This window comes from Pongo abelii, chromosome 3 (genome assembly GCF_028885655.2).
Source record: "Pongo abelii isolate AG06213 chromosome 3, NHGRI_mPonAbe1-v2.0_pri, whole genome shotgun sequence".
Classification (NCBI taxonomy): Eukaryota; Metazoa; Chordata; class Mammalia; order Primates; family Hominidae; genus Pongo; species Pongo abelii.
Window position 1 is genome coordinate 196,949,951 of NC_071988.2, and position 22,007 is coordinate 196,971,957.

At 34.7% G+C, this 22,007-nt stretch overlaps 1 protein-coding gene across 3 annotated transcripts in view; it reads right to left on the reverse strand.

The window, feature by feature from the left end:
- The window catches only part of GLRA3 (glycine receptor alpha 3), a 208,296-nt gene that overhangs the window by 62,213 nt on the left and 124,076 nt on the right, over positions 1-22,007 (reverse strand). For all 3 annotated transcript variants that reach the window (XM_054554734.2, XM_003776547.4, XM_002815301.5), the window contains exon 6: positions 3,566-3,703. In XM_054554734.2, the coding sequence (XP_054410709.1) occupies positions 3,566-3,703 (138 nt within the window). The remainder of the gene's footprint in view (positions 1-3,565; positions 3,704-22,007) is intronic.

Here is a 22,007-nt window from a genome sequence, read left to right on the forward strand (position 1 = left end):
CTTGTGGGGCTGAGGCAGGAGAATGGTGTGAACCCGCTTGCAGTGAGCAGAGATCTTGCCACTACATTCCAGCCTGGGCGACAGAGAGAGAATCCAACTCAAAAAAACAAAACGAAACAAAACAAAATAAGATATTATCTCACCCCAATAAAATATTATCAAAAAGGCAGAAAATAACAAATGCTGATGAGGAATCGGAGAAAGGGGAACACTTGTACACCATTGGTGGGAATATAGATTAGTCCAGCTACCGGAGAAGAGTATAGGATTTCCTTTAAAAAGTAAAAATAAAGGTACCATGCAGACTACTGGGTATATATCCAAAAGAAAGAAAATCAGTGTATTGAAGAGATACATGTTTGTTGAAGCCCTATTCACAATAGCTAAGATAAGGAACCAACCCAAGTGTCCCTCAGTGGAAGAATGGATAAAGAAAGTGTAGTGTATATACACAATGGAATATTATTCAAACAAAAAAGAATGAAATTCTATCATTTGTAGCAACATGGATAGAACTAGATGAAATAAGCCAGGCATAGAAAGACAATATCACATATTCTTATTCATATGTGGGAGCTAAAATAATTGACTTCATGGTTGTAATAAAGAGAATAGTGGTTTCAAGAGGCTGAGAAGAAGGCAGGTGAAGAGGTTGGTGAGTGGGTTTAAAAATACACTTAAAATGAATAAGTTCTAGTGTTCAATAGCATAATGGGGACAACTACAATTAACAATAATTTATTGTACATTTCAAAATAGAAAGAAGAAAAGATTTGGAATGTTCCCAACACAAAGAATTGATAAATACATGAGGTGATAGATATCCCAATTACCCAGATGTGATCATTACAGATTTTATGTTTGTATCAAAATATCACATGTACCTCCAAAAACATGTACAGCTATTATGTATCTATAAAAATTTAAAAAATGTTTTTATAATATTGCTGGGAAAGAAAATAAAGGGATACACACATGAACACAAATATACACCATTGCTTGTACATAAATAAATATACTCAGTATATGTGGATCTGATGAGATAAAAGAACAAGTTGGACAAAAAAATCCATCACTTATGCATGGCAGCAGACCCCAGAAATACAGTGATCAACAGAATAAATATAATACAAACTTAGGGCAATGAAAGAAACATGCAATAAATAAGGAAACATAAAATTGAATGATATAATTTCAGATGGTGAAAGCAGAATTTGGGCATTTAACACATATTATTACATATGGATGTTTCAAGAGTTGGCATTTGAATAACCCTGAAGAAAGTGGGAGTATTAGCTTGGAACAATTTTGGGAAGAACTTTACATGCAGAAGGAAGAGCAAGAGCAAAGGCCCTGAGACAGACAGAGATGAGTTTGGTGCATATAAGCAAGCAAATCATTGTCGCAGGGTATTACAGAGCAAGGGGAAGAGAGGTAAAAGATTTTGGAGAAATTATTAGAAGGAGACAGATCATAGGATGCTGTAGCACATAACTAATAAATACTTTGGGATAGTGAAAATAAAACTGAATAAATCCTCTAATTTTTTGCAATTAATTTTATGAAAACATTTTTAACTTAAGTATATTTCATTTTCCGAGGGGAAAGAGTATTTTATAAATGTGGTTCTTAGGTAACCTACTATTGTTTGTTTGTTGCATTTTCACAAGTAACATAAAAGACATATGTGGTATCTAGGCCTATTATTGGAAAACAAAAGAAGATTCTTGTGCATTGTAAAAGCAAATATGAAATGGAGTCTGGGATCTGGAGCAAATTAACCACATACTTCAATGAGGACTCTATGAGATGCTTTTCTTCTCTACACAATTTGGGCATGTTATTCTGCTCCTGGACAGTACAGTGCTTCTAGAATGTAAAGTTGTAAGATCTCTATGATATCACCCAAAATGTCCCACTCCTTGCTTATAGTAGGCATTCATAAATGTAAGTTCTTTTCCTTTAAGCTGTAATAGCTCATTTGATAACTCCAGGAAGTATGCAAACTTACTTCACACTAAGGAAGTGTCTTGAGACCCTCTACCATAAAAATTCATCCCTAATTGATGTTTATAACTTCACCTCTTGTTCTGGATTAAATGATATCTCCCTAAGATTCATGTCCACCCAGAACGTGTGAATGTGAACTGACTTGAAAATAAAGTATTTGCAGATAAAATAAAATTAAAATGAAATTGTCCTGGATAAGAGGGAGTCCCAAATCCAACATTACTGATGTCCTTATAGAAAGAGGGAAATTTGGACACAGAAACACAGACACACAGGGGAATCCCATGTGACTCTGGAGGCAGAGAGTGAAATGATGCATCTGCAAGCTGAGAAACAAGGTTTTCCAGAAATAGGTAGTCAGGAAGAGACAGGGAAAAACTCTTCCCTAAAGCTTTGAGGGAAAGCATGGCCCTGCTGACACCTTGAATTTTGGACTCCTACCCTCCAGAACTGTGAGAGAAGACATTTCTGTTGTTTTAAGTCACTGTTTTTGATAGGTTATTTTGGCAGCCCTAGGAAACTAATATACCTCCCTAAGTCAACTCTAGGGGATTTTTAGCATCTGTCTAAGGGAACTGAGCAAGGGCAGTGCTATTGACTTGCCTGCTCTTTATCTTTGTGTTGAGATGTTCAACTTGAACTCCCTAATAAGTTAGACATCAGCTTCATCTCTGAGTTAAAAGGAAAATGGTAGTGACTTTTTGATCAGATATTGTGAATTTGCTAAGGAGATAAGAGAGGCTAGGGGCTTTGTATAGTGAAAGGTCACAGCACAGTTCTGGAAAATGCTGAGTCCACGATGAATCATAGTTACTGTAATGAAATGATAAGAACAGCAGCTGATGCTAGTGGAAGGCCATGTACTCACCACAATGATGCCTCAATCATGGGCCGTTTAATGGCATTCAGAGAATTCCATTACTTTCTCAATGTATACATTCTAACTGTATAGTTAGCATATGTCTTATGGAAATAGCCCATGTTAGTTAAAGCAACTGAACAGAATTTGCCAATGTACAAATATCACATTGAGTCTCTCAATTCTTAGTGTTGATAACTATATCTGATATTTATCTCAAGTGTCTTAGTGTGAATAGTAGGTGCTTAGGTAAAAATATACTGAAACGCATGAAAATATGACAAAGGGAAAAAATAGGCAACAAAGCTTTCTTCTTTTTTAAAAAAACCAATTTTAAAAAAAATTTTCTTAACAGATACAGTGTTTACTGCCCAAGAAAGGTTAAAAACACATTTTATTGCTCACAGAAATTAAAGGAATAGTTTTGGAAACATTATTACTCTGTAATTATGAGCTTTTCATTAAAAATTATTTAAAGATAATTGAATACCAAGCATTACTTTGGTCTCATACAGAACAATTATTTAACAATATGCAATGAATCAAAGTATTCATAGGTTTCAAATGCATCCATTTGCTGCTATATATGAAAAACATTGACCTATGAAGAGTTAAATAACAGCATTATAATGAAGAAACAGCTGGATATCATAAAACCACAAGTAGTAAGTGTAAAGAACACTACTCAACCCCTACCTGTATTGTAATGTTTAGTGCAGTATCGTAAATCTTTTTCTTCTTTCAACAGAAACTGGGGCAAAGTGAGTCCTTCTGCCACTTGTACAGGTGCCTCATCTTGCCATTCAAAAATGAGATCATTCATTGTGTACCCAACTAGGCAAAACATAATAAAAATATAAATAGTCTAAAAAGGGCATTCAAAGAAAAGAAATACAAATTACTTTATAGTCACATAGGATGAGAAGACCAAATAGTGTCATCTTATAGTAACTTTATGGATGAAGCTATTCATTGCCCAATTCCATTTCATAAATGTCTATTGAAGTCTATTCATGTGGAACTGCCACCAAATAATATGAGAAAACAAAGTGGACTCATTACAAGTATACCATGGCATGTCAAAACTTGAAGGGACATACATATACATTCTTTCCTTGGGATGGGTAGCTACTAGATTAATTTTGTAATTTTCATTTTGATTTCATTCCATCTGGTTTCTCCTTACTTTCTTTCAAATTATTCAGGACTTTCTCAACAAAAACTGAAATTGCCACTCGTTAGAAAATGACTTTTTTTTTTTTGAGATGGAGTCTCACTCTGTCACCCAGGCTGGAGTGCAGTGGTGTGATCTCAGCTCACCGCAACCTCTGCCTCCTGGGTTCAAGTGATTCTTGTGCCTCAGCCTCCCGAGTAGCTAGGACTACAGGCACATGCCACCATGCCCTACTAAATTTTGTATTTTTAGTAGAGATGGGGTTTTACCATATTGGCCAGGCTGGTCTCAAACTCCTGACCTCATGATCTGCCTGCCTTGGCCTCCCAAAGTGCTGGGATTACAGGCGTCAGCCACCGTGCCCAGACAGAAAAATGACTTAAACTTAGTGTAAGAATAAATGTCAGAAATCTCTTAATTATATACAGATTGCTCAAGGATTTAGGCATGTTAATTTTACTTCTGCTGTGTTTTGAATCTCTCCAGAGTTGCATGTAGATAGCATTTATTTCTGTGCACTTAAACCCATTTAGAAAATATCTACAAAGTAAAAATGGAGAGGAAATAGAAATTTATTTTTTCATGAAGATTTTGATGCACATTTCATCATTTAATGATTCACCCATTTCTTAGATTAATTTGAATTAAGCACTTAATTCAAAGAGAGGGTAGCATTCATTATTGATATATATGGGCTTTTAAAAATTCCATCCTTTATAAATAGTCGAGGTTTGGGCCAGACACATTATATTTTTATCATGGAAAAATTTCAACTCCTTAAGCCATAATGTTGAATAGAATTGGAGTATTTTCTTTAGAATTTCTTGAACAGGCAAATGAAAGCTTATTATAGAACTCATGTATTTTCTTTTCTCTTTGGAACATCTACACCAGTATATTGTTGGCAGCTATTGTATTAAAAAAAAGTATATTTTCACTACCATAAAGGATTCTCTTTTTCCCCTTCATGAAAATAAATAACAACTTGGGGTTAAAAAAAAAAAAAAGAATATGAAAATGACTTAAACTATAACATCTGTGGGGTAAAAGTACTACCATGTAATGCCTCCTTGATTTAATCATTAAACATGAGACAGTTTGTGGAGGTGGAAACCCTTGCACATAATATCAGCAAATTCAGGACAGAATTGATTAATGGATTTTATAATAGGTCAGCAGCCTTTAGTAACCTAAAATTTCATATTTCTATATGGGAGGTATCTAAGAACTGCAGAATTTTATCTTCTCCTTCCCTCTGAGTGAGAAGCTATTGAAATGTATGTTTAAAGACTACTGCAGAAAATGAGTCATAAGTGAATGGGACCTGTGAGGCAGAATTGTTGTTACTTTGATCAATGAGTTTCTTGATGCACAACTACCATGGAGGTAGGAAGAGAGAGGAGGCATGGTGTGGCCTCTGAACCAAGTCAAATGGTTGGTATGTTAAAAGCTCTTGGGTGCAGTGTCTCACATCTGTAATACCAGCACTTTGGAAGGACGAGGTGGGCCGATCAGCTGAAGTCAGGAGTCTGAGACCAGCCTGGCCAACATGGTGAAAGCCCATCTCTACTAAAAAAACACAAAAATTAGCCGGGCGTGGTGGTGGGCACCTCTAATCCCAGCTACTTGGGAGGCTGAGGCAGGAGAATCATTTGAACCTGGGAGGCAGAGGTTGTAGTGAGCTGAGATCAACCATTGCACTCCAGCCAGGGCAACAGAGTAAGACCCCGTCTCAAAAAACAAAACAAAACAAAACAAAACAAAAACAGAAGCTCCAGGTCTGTGAAGCAGCACAGAAGGGAAATGGTCCCAAACAAATTCTCCTGGAAACAAGCTTGTATTGTAGGGAAGAGGCTATGTGAGTGATTGGAAACAACTGGCATGGAGCAGGTTAAGCTGAATAGAACATTGAGTAGGGAAAGGAACTGATCACCTTCCTACTCCCCAATACCTGGGAAAAAACTCTCCCAGACACAGTGAAATCTGCTCCAGCTGTGGTGGTAGTGACTGGAGCCAGATGCCCTACCACACTTGACCCTTAGGTATACCTCACAGCATCCACTCTACAGGCAGTGGAGATGGTAGTAGCAAGAGCATCAGTAACCAGATCTCTTTAGACTGCATGGGATTCTGCTTCTGAAGTTTTCAGCAGAAGTATCATCAGTGTGACAGCTCATTATGGAGCAAGCGCTATTTGGTAGAGTTTGTGAAAGTCATTGAGATTGAAGGAAGCACGCATCTACATCTGAATTTTGACTCCAGAACAGATGTGGGAACCTGAAGGACTGTCCCTTAGGCTGATGGATTTAACACAGCAGGGACTTAATACCTGCTTACACTAGAATACATTTCATTGACCCCTGCAATTAATAATGATTTGATTGGTAATAATAGAAAGTTTTCACTTTCATTCATAAGTCCTTTAATATGTCCATTATAAATACCATTTTGCCGAGAAAGTAGATGCACATTTCTCAATGATTTAAGGATAGTAAAATAGGCACCAATTCTACCTTCTGCCAGATAAGCCATGTTTCTCATTTTTTCTCATTCTTCCACACCTATAATCACTGAAGACAAAATATATGAGATTGTGTCCCAATTTAGACAGATGAATGGAAAAATGACCTGAAACTTCATTTCGTTTTTATATTCTAAATTTTTCTCAAGACATTCTGTGAAATGAAACTAGCTTTATGAAATTCCTTCAAAGACAAGCTTTATATAGTGGCTAATACAATTTATAGACAGTATATGTAGCTCGCTTTTGTTTCAAACAGTCATCCACATTAGTTTAGGTATGTGTATTTCATAATCATACTATACTACTTCATTATGGTTCAAAAAATACTTAAGTTTGAAACCAGAAGGAAAATAGTAAGAGGCCATGGTTAGGGGACAATTCCTTCATTTGAGTAACTTGCTGGTTGTTAATTATAACAACTAAGTGGTAATATCGTCTCAATAAACTCTCAAACATAATTTTAAAAAATCAATACTTTTTTACACAATTCAAAATGTTTTAAGATCCTTATGCTTTTGGTTGGTAGATATTTATACAAGTTGGAGAATGTTAAAGAGAACAGACTGGTTAATGAGATCAAGATTGTGAGCTGAATTACCTGATACCACAATAAGCTTCCCAATGAAAACTAATTTATTCAGGGAGCAGACATTAACCCTAACTTCAGTCAACAATCTCATATGGTAGCTACAATAAAACATGTAAACCAATGGCTCAGTGCAACCAAACGCTTGTTTTATCAAATAGTTATTTATTGAGTACCAACTGTACAGAAGGTGTGCTGCTAGGCTTCAGGCAATGTGAGATATTATTGCCGAGTAAAGAGTAAGTGGCATGAGAGAGGCAGAAACTGCTGTGTGCATTTAGCGCGGGGTTCTGTGATATCTACCTAGGCCTCATTTGAGCTGGATTTTGAAAACAAGGCAGGGGCTGCATATAAAGTATGCAAAAGAAGGTGAGGCACTTCAGGCTCAAGAAGCAGCAAAATCATTTGAAAGAAACTGCGAACTCCCAAGGTTTATAACAGCAATGGGAACAGCTTCATTTGTCTAGAGCCAGTTTGCATGAAGAAGCATATAAAGTGACAAATAATGTAAGATGATGTAAAATTTAAATTTCCAGTTTAAAATTTTGATCATTGGAATCTTTTGAGCAAGGGGTGAACCACAAGAATTGTGCTTGAGTAGCATTACTCTAGCAGGATCCTTTCATGGAATTCACAAGATCAAAACTGCTTTCATAACCATAATAAGACATTTGTCTTTTTCATTGTGTCAACATTTGCCCTGATGTTGAAAAAACAATGGTGGGTAAAACTTTTAGTGCTTTAACACAAATAAAGGGGCTGGCACCAAACTGTGCTGGGAGTTACTGTATTTTTACTGCCATATCTTGCAGCAAAAACAATCCCATTTTTATTTATGAATGTCTTTGATCCTTCATAAACAGTAAATATCTTACAGTAAAAACAATGCCACTTTTATTTCGGAATGTTCTTGATCTTTGATGAAGCACTAACAATTATTAATTTTATTAAATTTGGACCCTATGTAAGTACCTTTTAATATTCTGTGTGTCAAAATGGGAAGTCTGCACAAAATATTCAGCTGCAGGCTGTAATATGATTCTTTCAAGGGAAATCACTGGTGTCTTTGAGTTGCAAGCTGAACTAGCTTGGGGTTTTTGTGAAATACAATTTTTTATGTGAAAAAAATGGGTGGAAACTGTGGTTACTGTGCCTAGGTATTTGGCAGACCATTTTCTCAAAGATGAAGGAAGTGAACTTATCTGAACTTGTCCTGTTAAGGGAAACAACAGACAGTATTTGCTGTCAATGATACATTTTGAACTTGGAAGTCAAAATTGGAATTTTGGAGAAATTGTTGTTACACCATGAGCTTGATAGCTTCCCAATGCTTAAAGATTTTTTGATGGGCTTGATGGTGACATCCACAAATGTGATATTTTGATATGTACGACAAAGTGTGTCAGCTGTTTGGAAGATCTAATTAACTCATCAATCTGATATTTTCAAAATGACCAAAACTTGTTTAAAAAGCATACATGAAAGACCCATTCAAAGTGCAAGATAGACAAGTTAGTTTTAATTTAAAAGAGTAGGAAGAGTTCATTAATATGGTTTCCAATTCCACATTGCAATTAATCTTTAAGAGACTAAAAGTTTTTTGCCTTCAGAAGAAGGCAAAACAAAACAAAACAAAACGAAAACCCTCTCGTTCTTCTGCAATGGTCCACAAGGATTATAAGTCAGAGGTAACACTTCAGTAGATAATTTAACCAAAATTGGCACATAATTAACTATGTGTTTACAGAAAAAAAAGGAAAATTTCAAAGGTTTCAGTCTAAGTCACTGACAAGTAGCTATGCAACAATATTTGCCTGTATTTAATACCTCATGACATTAGAGTAGCTTTCTTTGACCATCTAATAAAACACCTTTCCTCCAGTTACTCTACCTTACCTATTTTCTGTTTATTTTTTCCATGGTACTTATCCTTACCTGACATTTTATGTATATATATATTCATCAGGTTTTTTATTTTGTTTTCCTACTCTGTCCCCTAGAATTTATTCTTTATAAAAGCAGAGACTTATTCTGTTTTAGTCAGTGGCATATTTTCTATTACCTAAAATAGTATGTGGCCAGCATATAGCAGGTGCTTGAATATTTGAATTAGAAATAGAGAAGGGATAAAGGGGAAGGAAGAAGTGTGTGTGTGTGTGTGTGTGTGTGTGTGTGTGTGTGTGTGTGACTTTATTTTGGGTTGTCTTGAATTTGAGATGGTAGCAGAAGATGCAGGTGTTGAGCCTAAGAAGTCTCAACATTGACTTATATGTTGAAGGTAGTTGAAATCGTGGAACTAGATATTGGAAATGAGTTTAGGATTGGACATTTAAGTTAAGAATCACTACCTACATATACTAATTAAAATTATTGATTATTTGAAAACATTGGAGAGAGAATATGTAAATGAAGAGGAAGAGCTATAAAGAATCTTAGAGAATGCTTAGGAAGAGAAAAGTGATGACAGGAAAGTAATAATCAAAATAGAAAATCCAAAGAGGTACATTTCAGCTAAATAGAAATGAGAGTATCTAATGGAATTGTCTGATCATAGGATTTTAAGGTGATAAGTTTATAAGTTTCCCACAAGCAGAGGCTGGGAAATCATTTTTCAGGAATGTTATAAGAGACATTCAATGTTTTAGTTAAAACTAACTGGTTTATTTAAAGTAGATGAACTCTAAGGCTTTTCCAACTCTTTGGTTTTATAATACAATTAAATATAGCTTTACAAATCTGTCTAATTAAAATGCAGTATAAAATAAAACAATAAGAAACATTTAGTCCTGTTATTGAAATAGGAGGACTGATTAAAGGAATCAAAGATAAAATGTAGAAAGAAATCTAAGTATGTATACACATTTAATAATTGTACTATTTGCAAGTATTGCAGTAAGAATAGTGGAATATCAAATGGACCATAGCAATATGAATATCTGTGTAGCAGCAAAGTAAGATGTAGATATAATCTTGAGAGACGCAGAAAAAGCCTCTGAAGCCTGACTTCTTTATATTTTGCATAAATTTATGGAGTACAAGTATAATTTCATTACATGCATAGATTGCATAGCATTGAAGTCAGGGCTTTTAGAGTATCCATTACCAAAATAATGTACATTATATCCATTAAGTTACTTCTCAGCCTCCCCCTCTTCCCACCCTGTCGGCCTTCTGAGTTTCCTCTATCATTCTACACTCTGTTCATATGTTCTGCAGCACTATCCACAGTAGCAAAGATATGGATTATTTATGAATCTACAGAATGCTCTAGGCTAACCTTGAATGTAAACAGGCTAAATGCCCCACTTAAAAGGTACAGAGTGGTAAGTTGCATTAAAAAAAAAAAAGCAAGACCTAATGGTATGCTGTCTTCAAGAGACCTATCTCACAAGTAATAATATTCATAGGCTCAAAGTAAAGGGATGGAGAAAAATTTACCAAGCAAATGAAAAACAGAAAAATCAGGAGTTGCAATCTTAGTTTCAGACAAAACAGATTTCAAACCATTGATATCCATCAATGGATGACTAGATAAAGAAAATGTGGAATATATACACAATGGAATACTATTCAGCCATAAAAAGAATGAAATTATGTCTTTTGCATCAACATAGATGTAACTGGCTGCCATTATCTTAAATAAAACAAGTTAGATGCAGAAGACAAATACTGCATGTTCTCACTTATAAGTGGGAAAAAAATAATGTGTACACATGGACTTAGAAGTTATTTAAACACTGTAACTTTATTTGTATATTTTGTTTTCTGTTAGAAGGGCCTACTTCTTTATCATTTTCAAAACTACCTTTACCGTGCATAGACTTTTATATTTCAGATTACTATCCAATTGAAAATCATGTTAGGATTTTCATTTACATTGCATTGAAATTATGGCTCAATTCTGAGAGAATAACATTTTCACAATAATGTATTTAAATAACCTCGGGAATGGACAATTTAGATAAATCGTTCAAAACAGAGTCCAAAATCAGACCTATGTGTGGAAATTTAAGGTAAAAATGACACTTTTTGTTGTGTAGTTTTTGTTTGTTATTATTGTATTTATTTATTCAGTTTTAAATTTTAGGTTTGAGGGTACATTTGAAAGTTTGTTACATATGTAAACACATGTCACAGGGCTTTGCTGTACATATTATTTCATCACCTAGGTATTAAGTTTAGTATCCAATAGTTGTCTTTTCTGGTCCTCTCCCTTCTCCTCCTCTCCCACCTCAAGTAGATGCCAGTGTCTGTTGTTCCCTTCTTTGTGTTCATAAGTTCTTGTCATTTGGTTCCCACTTATAAGTGAGAACATGAGGTATTTGTTTTTTGCTTCCTGCATTAGTTTGCTAAGGATAATAGCCTCCAGCTCCATCAATGTTCCCACAAAATACATGATCTTGTTCTTTTCTATGGCTGCATAGTATTCCCTGTTGTATATGTACCACATTTTCTTTATCCCTTTATCCAGCCTGTCATGGATGGGTATTTAGGTTGATTTCAAGTCTTTGCTATTGTGAATAGTGCTGCTGTGAACATTCGTGTCCATGTGTCTTTATGGTACAATGATTTATATTCTTCTGGGGTATATATCTAGTAATAAGATTGCCAGGTTGAATGGTAGTTCTGCTTTTAGCTCCTTCAGGAATGGCCATACTGCTTTCCACAATTGTTGAACATATTTACACTCTCACTAACAGTGAATAAGTGTTTCCTTATCTCTGCAACCTCACCAGCATCTGTCATTTTTTAACTTTTTAGTAATAGCCATTTTGACTTTTTAGTAATAGCCATTTTGACTAGTGTAAGATGGTATCTCATTGTGGTTTTGACTTGCATTTCTCTAATGGTCAGTGATGTTGAACTTTTTTTCATAAGAAAAAATGTGCTGGCCACTTGTCTTCTTTTGAAAAGTGTCTGTTTATGTCCTTTTGCCCACTTCTTAATGGGGTTGTGTGTTCTCTTCTTGTAAATTTGTTCAAATTCCTTATAGATGTTGGGTTTTAGCCTTTGTCAGATGCATAGTTTGCAAATATTTTCTCCCGTTCTGTGGGTTGTCTGCTTACACTGTTGATAGTCTCTTTGTGCAGAAACTCTTAAATATAATTAGATCCCACTTGTTGATTTTTGTTTTTGTTGCAATTGCTTTTGGTGTCTTTATCATGAAATCTTTGTCCATTGCTATGTCCAGGATGGTATTTCTTAAGTTATCTTCTAGAGTTTTTACAGTATTGGGTTTTACCTTTAAATATTTAATCCATCTTGAGTTGATTTTTGTATATGGTGTAAGGAAGGGGTCCAGCTTCAATCTTTTGCATATGACTAGCCAGTTATCCCAGCACCATTTATTGAATAGGGAATCTCTTCCCCATTGATTGTTTTTGTCAGCTTTTTCAAAGATCAGATGGTCGTAGATGTTTTGTCTTCTTTCTGGGCTCTCTATTCTGTTCAGTTGGTCTATATGTCTGTTTTTGTACCAGTACCCTGCTCTTTTGGTTAATCTAGCCTTTTAGTATAGTTTAAAGTTGGGTAGCATGATGCCTCTATATTTTGCTTAGGATTGCCTTGGCTATTCAGGCTCTTCCTTGGTTCCACATGAATTTTAAAATAGTTTTTTTCTAGGTCTGTGAAGAATGTCATTGTTAATTTTATAGAAATAGCATTGAATCTGTAAATTGCTCTGGGCTAACCTTAAATGTAAATGGGCTAAATGCCCCACTTAAAAGGTGCAGAGTGGCGAGCTGGATTAAAAAAAAAGACCTAATAGTATACTGTCTTCAAGAGATCAGTCTTACAGGTAATGACACCCATTGCTCAAAGTAAAGATATGGAGGAAAATCTACCAAGCAAATGGAAAACAGAAAAAGCAAGGGTTGCAATCCTAGTTTTAGACCAAACAGATTTAAAATCAAAAAAGATAAAACATGACAAAGAAGGGCATTACATAATGGTAACGGGTTCAATTCAACAAGAAGACCTAACTGTCCTAAATATATACGCACCTACCACAGGGGCATTGAGATACATAAAGCAAGTTCTTAGAGACCTACAAAGAGAAATAGACTCCACCCCACAATAATAGTGCGAGACTTAAACACTCCATTGACAGTATTAGTCAGATCATCGAGTCAGAAAAGTAAAAAACATATTCAGGATGTAAACTCGACATTGGACCAAAAGGATCTGATAGACCTTTACAGCACTTTCCACCCAAAACCAACAGAATATACTTTCTTCTCTTCACTACATGGCACATACCCTAAAATTGACCATGTAAGTGGACATAAAACAATCGTCAACAAATTTAAAACTAATGAAATCATACCAAACACACTCTTGAACCACAGTGCAATCAAAACAGAAGTCTGCACTATGAAAATTGCTCAAAAGCATGCAAATACATGAAAATTAAACAACATGCTCCTGAACGACTTTGGGGTAAATAATAAAATTAAGGCGGACATCAAGTTATTTGAAAATAACGAGAACAAAGATACAACATACCAGAATCTCTGGGACACAGCTAAGGCAGTGTTAAGAAGGACATTGATAGCACTAAATGTCCACATCAAAAAGTTGGAAAGATCTCAAATTAACAACTTAACTTCACAACTGAAAGAATTGGAAAAGCAAAAACAAATCAACCCCAAAGCTAGCAGAAGACAAGAAATAACAAAAATCAGAGTGGCACAGAAGGAAATCAAGCCTCAAAAAAGCCATTTGAAAGCCAGGAGTTGTTTTTTTGAAAACATTAATAAAACATAGGCCACTAGCTAGACTAATAAAGCAGAAAAGAGAGAACGTCCAGATAAATATAATTAGAAATGATGAAGAGAATGTTACTACTGACTCCACAGAAATAAAAACAACCATCAGAAACTACCATGAACACCTCTATGCACACAAACTAGAAAACCTAGAAGGGGTGCTTAAATTCCTGGACACATACAGTTTCCCAAGAATAAGCCAAGTAGAAATTGATTCCCTAAACAGATCAATAACAACCTCCAAAATTGAATCAGTAATAAATAGCCTACCAACCAAAAAAAATGCCCGGGAGATGAAAGATTCACAGAATGGTAGTTCTGAATTTTACCAGATGTACAAAGAAGAGCTGGTACCATTTTTACAGACACTATTCCGAAAAATTGAGGAGGAGGGACTCCTCCTCAACTTATTATATGAGGCCAGAATCATCTTGATACTAAAACCTGGCAAAGACGCAACAAAAAAACAAAACTTCAGGCCAATATCCTTGAAGAACATCGGTGCAAAAATTCTCAACAAAATAATTTCAAACTGAAACTAGCAGCACATCAAAAAGCTAATCCACCATGATCAAGTAGGCTTCATTCCCAGGATGCAAGATTGGTTCAACATATGCAAATCAATAAATGTGATTCATCATGTAAACAGAACAAAAGACAAAAACTACATGATTATCTCAATAGACTCAGAGAAAGCTTTCGATAAAATTTAACACCGTTTCATGTTAAAAACTCTCAATAAACTAGGTATTGAAGGAAAATGCCTCAAAGTAATAGGAGCCATCTCTGACAAACCTGCAGCCAACCTTATACTGAATGGTCAAAAGCTGGAAGCATTCCCCTTGAAAACTGGCACGAGACGAGAATGTCCTCTCTCAGCACTTTTATTCAACATAGTACTGAAAGTACTAGCCAGAGCTATCAGGCAAGAGAAAGAAATAAAGGATATCCAAATAGGAAGAGGGGATGTCAAACTACCTCTGTTTGTAGATGACATTATTTTATATCTAGAAAACCCCATAGTCTTGGCTCAAAAGTTCCTCCAGCTGATAAACAACTTCAGCAAAGTTTCAGGATACAAAATCAATGTACAAAGATCACTATCATTCCTATACACCAGCAACAGCCACACTGAGAGCCAAATCAGAAAGGCAATTCAATTTACAATTGGCACAAAATAATAAAATAATAAAATACCTAGAAATAACCAGGGAGATGAAAGAAAGATCTCTACAATGACAATTACAAAACACTCCTTAAAAAAATCAGAGAAGACACAAACAAACGGAAAAATATCCCATGCTAATGGATACGAATAATCAATATCATTAAAAAAATGATGCTTTAAATTAACATGGCAAAATTTTAATAAATGATGATGAGAAAAATTCTATCCACTTAGAAAAAGGAGTGATGCAAAAATAAAATCTAATTGTATTTAAAATATAAACATAATTTGTGCTATACAAGTTCTGGATTAAAGTAAATGATAATATTTTTTAATATTGGCATGTATAAAGCATAATTTTTTAAGAAAAACAAATTTTATTGTATGTATATTTTAAACTTTACTATGAAAGATTGTAAAGTTGAAATGTGAATAACATATGGAAAATAACATATGTAACAAATATAATACAATATAATATAATTTAATATAATATAATAATATTATAAAAATGAAAAGATAATTCTATATTAAAGGTTTAAACAGGCAACTTAAAGAAGAAACAGCAGTGGTTACTAAATATGCAGGAAGAAAAGCTCAAACTAAAGGAAATGAAAATACAACAAAATACAAATTTATATCCATGAGATTAGATAAAAAACCTTAAATCTGACATAAAGTGGCAATGTTAATATGAGCTTGGTACAAAAATGTTTTAAATTTACTGTATTTTTGTTTGAAATATCTTTTGGATTTATAATCATTCATATATTATACGTACATACACATACATATTCATAGAGACAAACACAAATGCATATGTATGACAGAGAGAGAGAGGGAGAGAAAGTAAGGAAGAGAAGGTAAAAGGGAACTGGTAATGAGGCAAACAAAGTAGCTAAGGCTAGAAAGGAGGATTGTGAGTAAAGGCTACTAATGCATTCATTTTTGTTCGTTTCTCAGTTTCTATTCAAATTTCCTAGCACGAACATACCAATTTTGAAGAATACATTCAAATGTATTACATTATCACTTTTTAAAAATCATAAAATCTTTGGTGGTTTAAAAATAGCTTAAAAGACTACACATGAGATAGAGGTTATATAAAACTTTACGCAATGGGTAAATATATAAAAGAAGCACTTATTCAAAGGGAGAATGTGGGCTGTGAATACACTTAAGTTGAAAATGAGTTTAAAGATTTACTAATAAATTATAGATTCACATTTTGTTTTAAAAGTAAACCAGAATCATATTTGGTCCAGCTATCTCAAAAGTTAGGCAGGGTTAGGGTGGGGACAGAGACAGATTTCTAGTTTGACCCAGTTTGCAAATGCTTATGTTCTTAATTAGCAGCTGGAATTCAAAAAGCAGAAGGAAGAAAATATTCCCTCTTGGCACATGCTGACTATTGCTAGGAGAAATATTGCTCAAGTAAATTTTATTGACCTGACAAGGAACAACTGCTATGTCAAAACGTATTTAACTAAAACATTTTTATTTATAATTTGTGCACTTCATTTGAATACTCTTACCATAAATCAGGCCATTACATGTGGTTTCATTTAAATTATTGGTCTGGTAAATTAAGTATCTTCTTAGTAATTACATTTTCTCTAAAACTTCTGGTATAGCTGACCTATCACCATTATCTTATGAGACATTTTAACGTATATCACAGACTTAAAGTTTCCCCCTTTCTCTTGGGAAAAGTGTGGATATATAATTTGTGACCCCTAACTGCTCTTCTTAAATGACAAACACAACAATAACTTTGTTCATATTTCTGAAAACTTCACAAAATTGCCACACTTTGAACATACAAAGTTTAAAGTTTTTGTGAGAAATTTCAATTAAAATCAGAAAATGACCTGACCCTGAGCCCATTTTAATGAGGAAAGGCATCGTGGTTGGTTGGATTTCACTGTAGGAGAGGTTATAAGAGGGTCTTGCCTGACTACCTTTTTGGAATAAACTTCAGGTTGTGAGAAAACATTCTGTGTCTGCCTCCCAGGATGTTGGAGGTTCAGATGTGCTCAAATTTGTGAAATAATCAATTCACTAAATAGGCCCCGAATCATAACTGACACTGTGGGCCAAACCACTTTAGCAATATCTGAAAGTTGTGTAATGTTTTGAATAGAGAATAATAAGGCAATAATGCTTTGACTGGTCTTGGGTTTTTTTATTTTTGATATATTTATATATTTTTTTAGAGATAGGATCTCACTCTGTTGCCCAGGCTGGAGTGCAGTGAAGCAATTATAGGTCACTGCAGCATCGAACTCCTGGACAAAAGTGATCCTCCCAAGTAGCTGGGACTACAGGCAGGTGTCACCATGCCCAGCTACTTTTTTGGGTTTTTAATTTTTTTGTAGAGATGGGGGTCTTGTTATGTTCACAATCCTCCCACTTCAGCCTCCCAAATTGTTGAGATTACAAGTGTGAGCCACCATGCCATGCCTGGTCTTGGGATTTTTGAAGTCTGATTTTTTAGTACCACTATTTATTTGTAAGAACCAAAACCTATATTAATCCAAGAGAAGAAATTTCTACATAATATTAGCAAGAAGATCCACTTCAAATTCATATTGCTGGAAGCATTTGAAGAGTATTATCATGAAAAAGTCTTTGTAATACTATAAAATTAAAATTTTAACATGATTGGACAGCTTAAACATCAGACAATAAAATTATATATTTTGTGTGCAACTTCTCCTTAAGGTGAAATATAAAATGTCTATTATTGCAATATATTTATTGAAGTGCTTGAGAGAGGTAATTAGCATGGTATGGACAGATTTCAAACACTAAAATTCACATTCAATATGTAGTATAATAAAAACTGATGCAAGCTATTCTTGACAGAGACCCAGACATTAATGTAGATCTTTTATTATTATATAATTTGCCATATATATAAAGCCACATTGTTCCTCTCAGGTCTCAGAGCACTTATAATTACCTTTTTTTTTTTTTTTTTTTTTTTGGAGACGGAGTCTTGCTCTGTCGCCCAGGCTGGAGTGCAGTGGTGCGATCTCAGCTCGCTGCAACCTCCACCTCCCAGGTTCAAGTGATTCTTCTGTCACGGCCACCCTAGTAACTGGGACTACAGGCGTACATCACCACGCCTGGCTAATTTTTTTTGTATTTTTTTTAGCAGAGACGGGGTTTCACCACATTGGTCAGGCTGGTATCAAACTCCTGACCTTAGGTCATCCACCCGTCTCAGCCTCCCAAAGTGCTGGGATTACAAGCATGAGCCACTGCGCCTGGCCATAATTACTTTTTAAACTTATTTTTAAAAATTTAAACAGAAAATAATACTGCCAGACAAGGTAAAAGATAGCTGATATTTTACATGCAATCAAAGCCTACAATATCAAGTATACCTACAATGAAAATGACATTGGCACAGAAAGATGTTCAAGTAACTGAAAGTGAGCAACTCCACAGTATTCTGTTTCACCTTAAAAATATGATTATATAGCAAAATTATAGCTATGTAATAGAATTATACAGGAAAGCACTGATTCCTAATATATTGTTATGAGAACTACTGTAATAATAAAATTCTATCTAAGTTAGTATGTTTTCAAATGTGGTATATCTTTTGGATGGAAGGATCACTTAAGAAGTATTTAAAGCATATTAGTTGAAGTTCTGCAGGTCTTAAGTTGCTCATCACAAAGGAACCAGAGCTTCAAAATTGTACCATTTAAATTATCCTTAAATTATTTTAGAGAATTAATATTTGTTAAATATTTAACAAAATTATTTGTTAATTATTTAATTAATAATTTGTTAATTAATTAATAATTAATAATTTGTTAACTAATTAAATTAAATTATTTTTAAGTAGTTAACAAAATTATTTATTAAATCATTCAATTGTGTTGTAATCCACATTCCCAGGATATGTTTTTTGTGTCCTAATTTATAAATTGTTACGTATATGCTGATTTGTATCAGGTAAAAATGAAAAACTAACTCAAGGTACAGAGTTTGAACAGCCCAAGGATATATTATGGCTATTTTCTAATGGAGATGACAGAAACTGTGATTGTAATTAGGTAGAAGATGAAGTTTTAATCACAAATGAGCAAGTTAACTATATCCAGAGAAATTTTCACCATTTTCTGTGTCTTTACTGCAGGCATAGTTTGTTTTATTGAGCTTTTCTTTATTGTGCTTTGTAGATATTGAACGTTTTTCAAATTGAAGATATGTGGCAACCCTACATCAAGCAAGACTATCGGCTCCATTTTTCCAGCAACCTGTGATCACCTCATGTCTCTGTGTCATATTTCAGTAATTGTCATAATATTTCAAACTTTGTCATTATTATGATATCTGTAATAATGATCTTTGGTCAGTGATATTTGATGTTACCATTATAATTGTTTTTGGGTGCTACAAACTATGACCCTATATGATGGCAAATTATTAGCCAATTAATAACTACGATGACCTTTAAATATTTGCTGAAAGGAAAAGTAACACATCTCTCACTTTAAATCAAAAGCTAGAAATGGTTAAGCTTAGTGAGGAAGGCATGTTGGAAGCTTAGATAGGATGAAAGCTAGGCCTCTGGCACCTAACAGTTGACCAAGTTGTGATGGAAAAGGAAAAGTTATTGAAGGAAATTAATAGTGCTATAACACTGAACACATGAACAATAAGAAAGCAAAACAGACTTATTGCAGATATGGAGAAAGTTTGAGTGGTCTGCATAGATCAAACCAGCAACAACATTTCCTTAAGCCAAAACCAAATCTATAGCAAGATCCTAACTCATCAATTCTATGAAAGCTGAGAGAGGTGAAGAAGCTGCAGAATTAAAATTGGAAGCTAGCAGGGGTTAGTTTATGAGGATTAAGCAAAGAAGCCCTCTCCACATAAAAGTACAAGGTGAAGCAGAAAGTGCTGATGTAGAAGCTGCAGCAAGCTATCCAGAAGACCTAGCTAAGATAATTGATGAAGGTGGATACATTAAACAACAGATTTTCAATGTAGATGAAACAATCTTCTATTGGAAAAAGATGCCATCTGGGACTTTCATAGCTAGAGAGGAGAAGTCAATGTCTGGCTTCAAAGCTTCAAAGAACAGGCTGACTCTCTTCCTAGCAGCTAATGAAGCTGATGACTTTAAGTTGAAGCCAGTACTCATTCACCCCTCAAATATCCTAGGGCCCTTAACAATTATTATGCTAAATTTACTCTGCCTGTTCTCTATAAATGGAACAAGCCTGGATGACAGCCCACCTGTTTACAGCATAGTTAACTGAATACTTCAAGCCCACAGTTGAGACCTATTGCTCAGAATAAAAGATTCCTTTCAAAATATCACTGCTGATGCCAATTAACCCAGTCAACCAAGAGTTCTGATGGAGATGTTCAAGGAGATTGTTGTTTTCAAGCCTTCTAACATAGCATCCATTCTGCAGTCCCTAGATCAAGGAGTAATTTTGATTTTCAGTCTTATAATTTAAGAAAAACATTTTGTGCATTCTGTAAGGCTATAGCTGCCATAGATAGTGATTCCTCTTATCGATTTGGGCAAAGAAAACTGAAAACCTAAATGTAACAATTCACTATTCTATAATGACACCACTAAAAACATTCATGATTCAGGGGAGGAAGTTGTAATATCAACATTAACAGGAATTTGGAAGAAGTTGATTTCAACCCTCATGGATGACTCTGAGGGGTTTAAGACTTCAGTGGAGGAAGTAATTGCAGATGTGGCAGAAACAGCAAGAGAACTAAAATTAGAAGAGGAGCCTCAAGATGTCACCAAATTGCTACAATCTCATGATCAAACTTGAACAGATAAGGAGTTGCTTCTTAAGCATGAGCAAAGAAAGTGGTTTCTTGAGATGAAATCTACTGGTGAAGACACCGTGAACATTGTTGAAATGACAACAAAGGATTTAGAATATTACATGCACTTAGTTGATAAATCGGTGGCAGAGTTTCAGAGGATTGATTCCAATTAGGAAAGTTCTACTGTTGGTAAAATGCTATCAAACAGAATCACATACTACAGACAAATGTTTAATGAAAGGAAGAGTCACTCAATGAAGCACACTATATTCTTGTCTAATTTTAAGTAATTTCCACAGCCATGCCAACCTTCGGCAACCAGCATCCCATCAATCAGCAACCATCAACACTGAGGCAAGACCCTCCACCAGGAAAATGATTATAACTCACTGAAGGCTCAGATTGTCAGCATTTTTAGCAATAAAGTATTTAAAAATTAAGATACGTACATTATTTTTAGACATAAAATGCTATTGCACACTTATAGACTACAGTACAGTATAAATATAACTTTTATATACACTGGGAAACCAAAAAATTAATGTAACTACTTTACTGTCATAGTCTGGAACTGAACCAGCAATAGCTCTAAGGTATCCCTATATTCAAATATATTCCCTCAGTTTTAAAACAGCTGTGTTGGGAAAATTTGTGATACTATTGGTGAGTTAGAAAAAAAAATCACCATTCCTAGAAATATTTTTAATTTTATTTTTTGAGACAGAGTCTTGCTTTGTTGCCCAGGCTGAGGTGCAGTGCCATGATCATAGCTCACTGCAACCTTGAAGTCCTGGGCTCAAGTGGTCCTTTCACCTCAGCCTCCTGAATAGCTAGGACTGCAGGCATGCATCATCACACCTGGATAATTTTTTAATTTTTTGTAGAGACATGGTCTCACTATGTTTCCCAGACTAGTCACAAACTCCTGGCCTCAAGTAAGACTCATGCTTCTTCCCTAGAAAATATTTTAAATTCTATTGATGGTATATTTGAATCATATTCATATATAAAGGACATACTATAGTGAACCCTCACATTTAATGAGTTACACATTATAATTACAATTTCTAATCAACAGTTCTTTAGCAGGCCT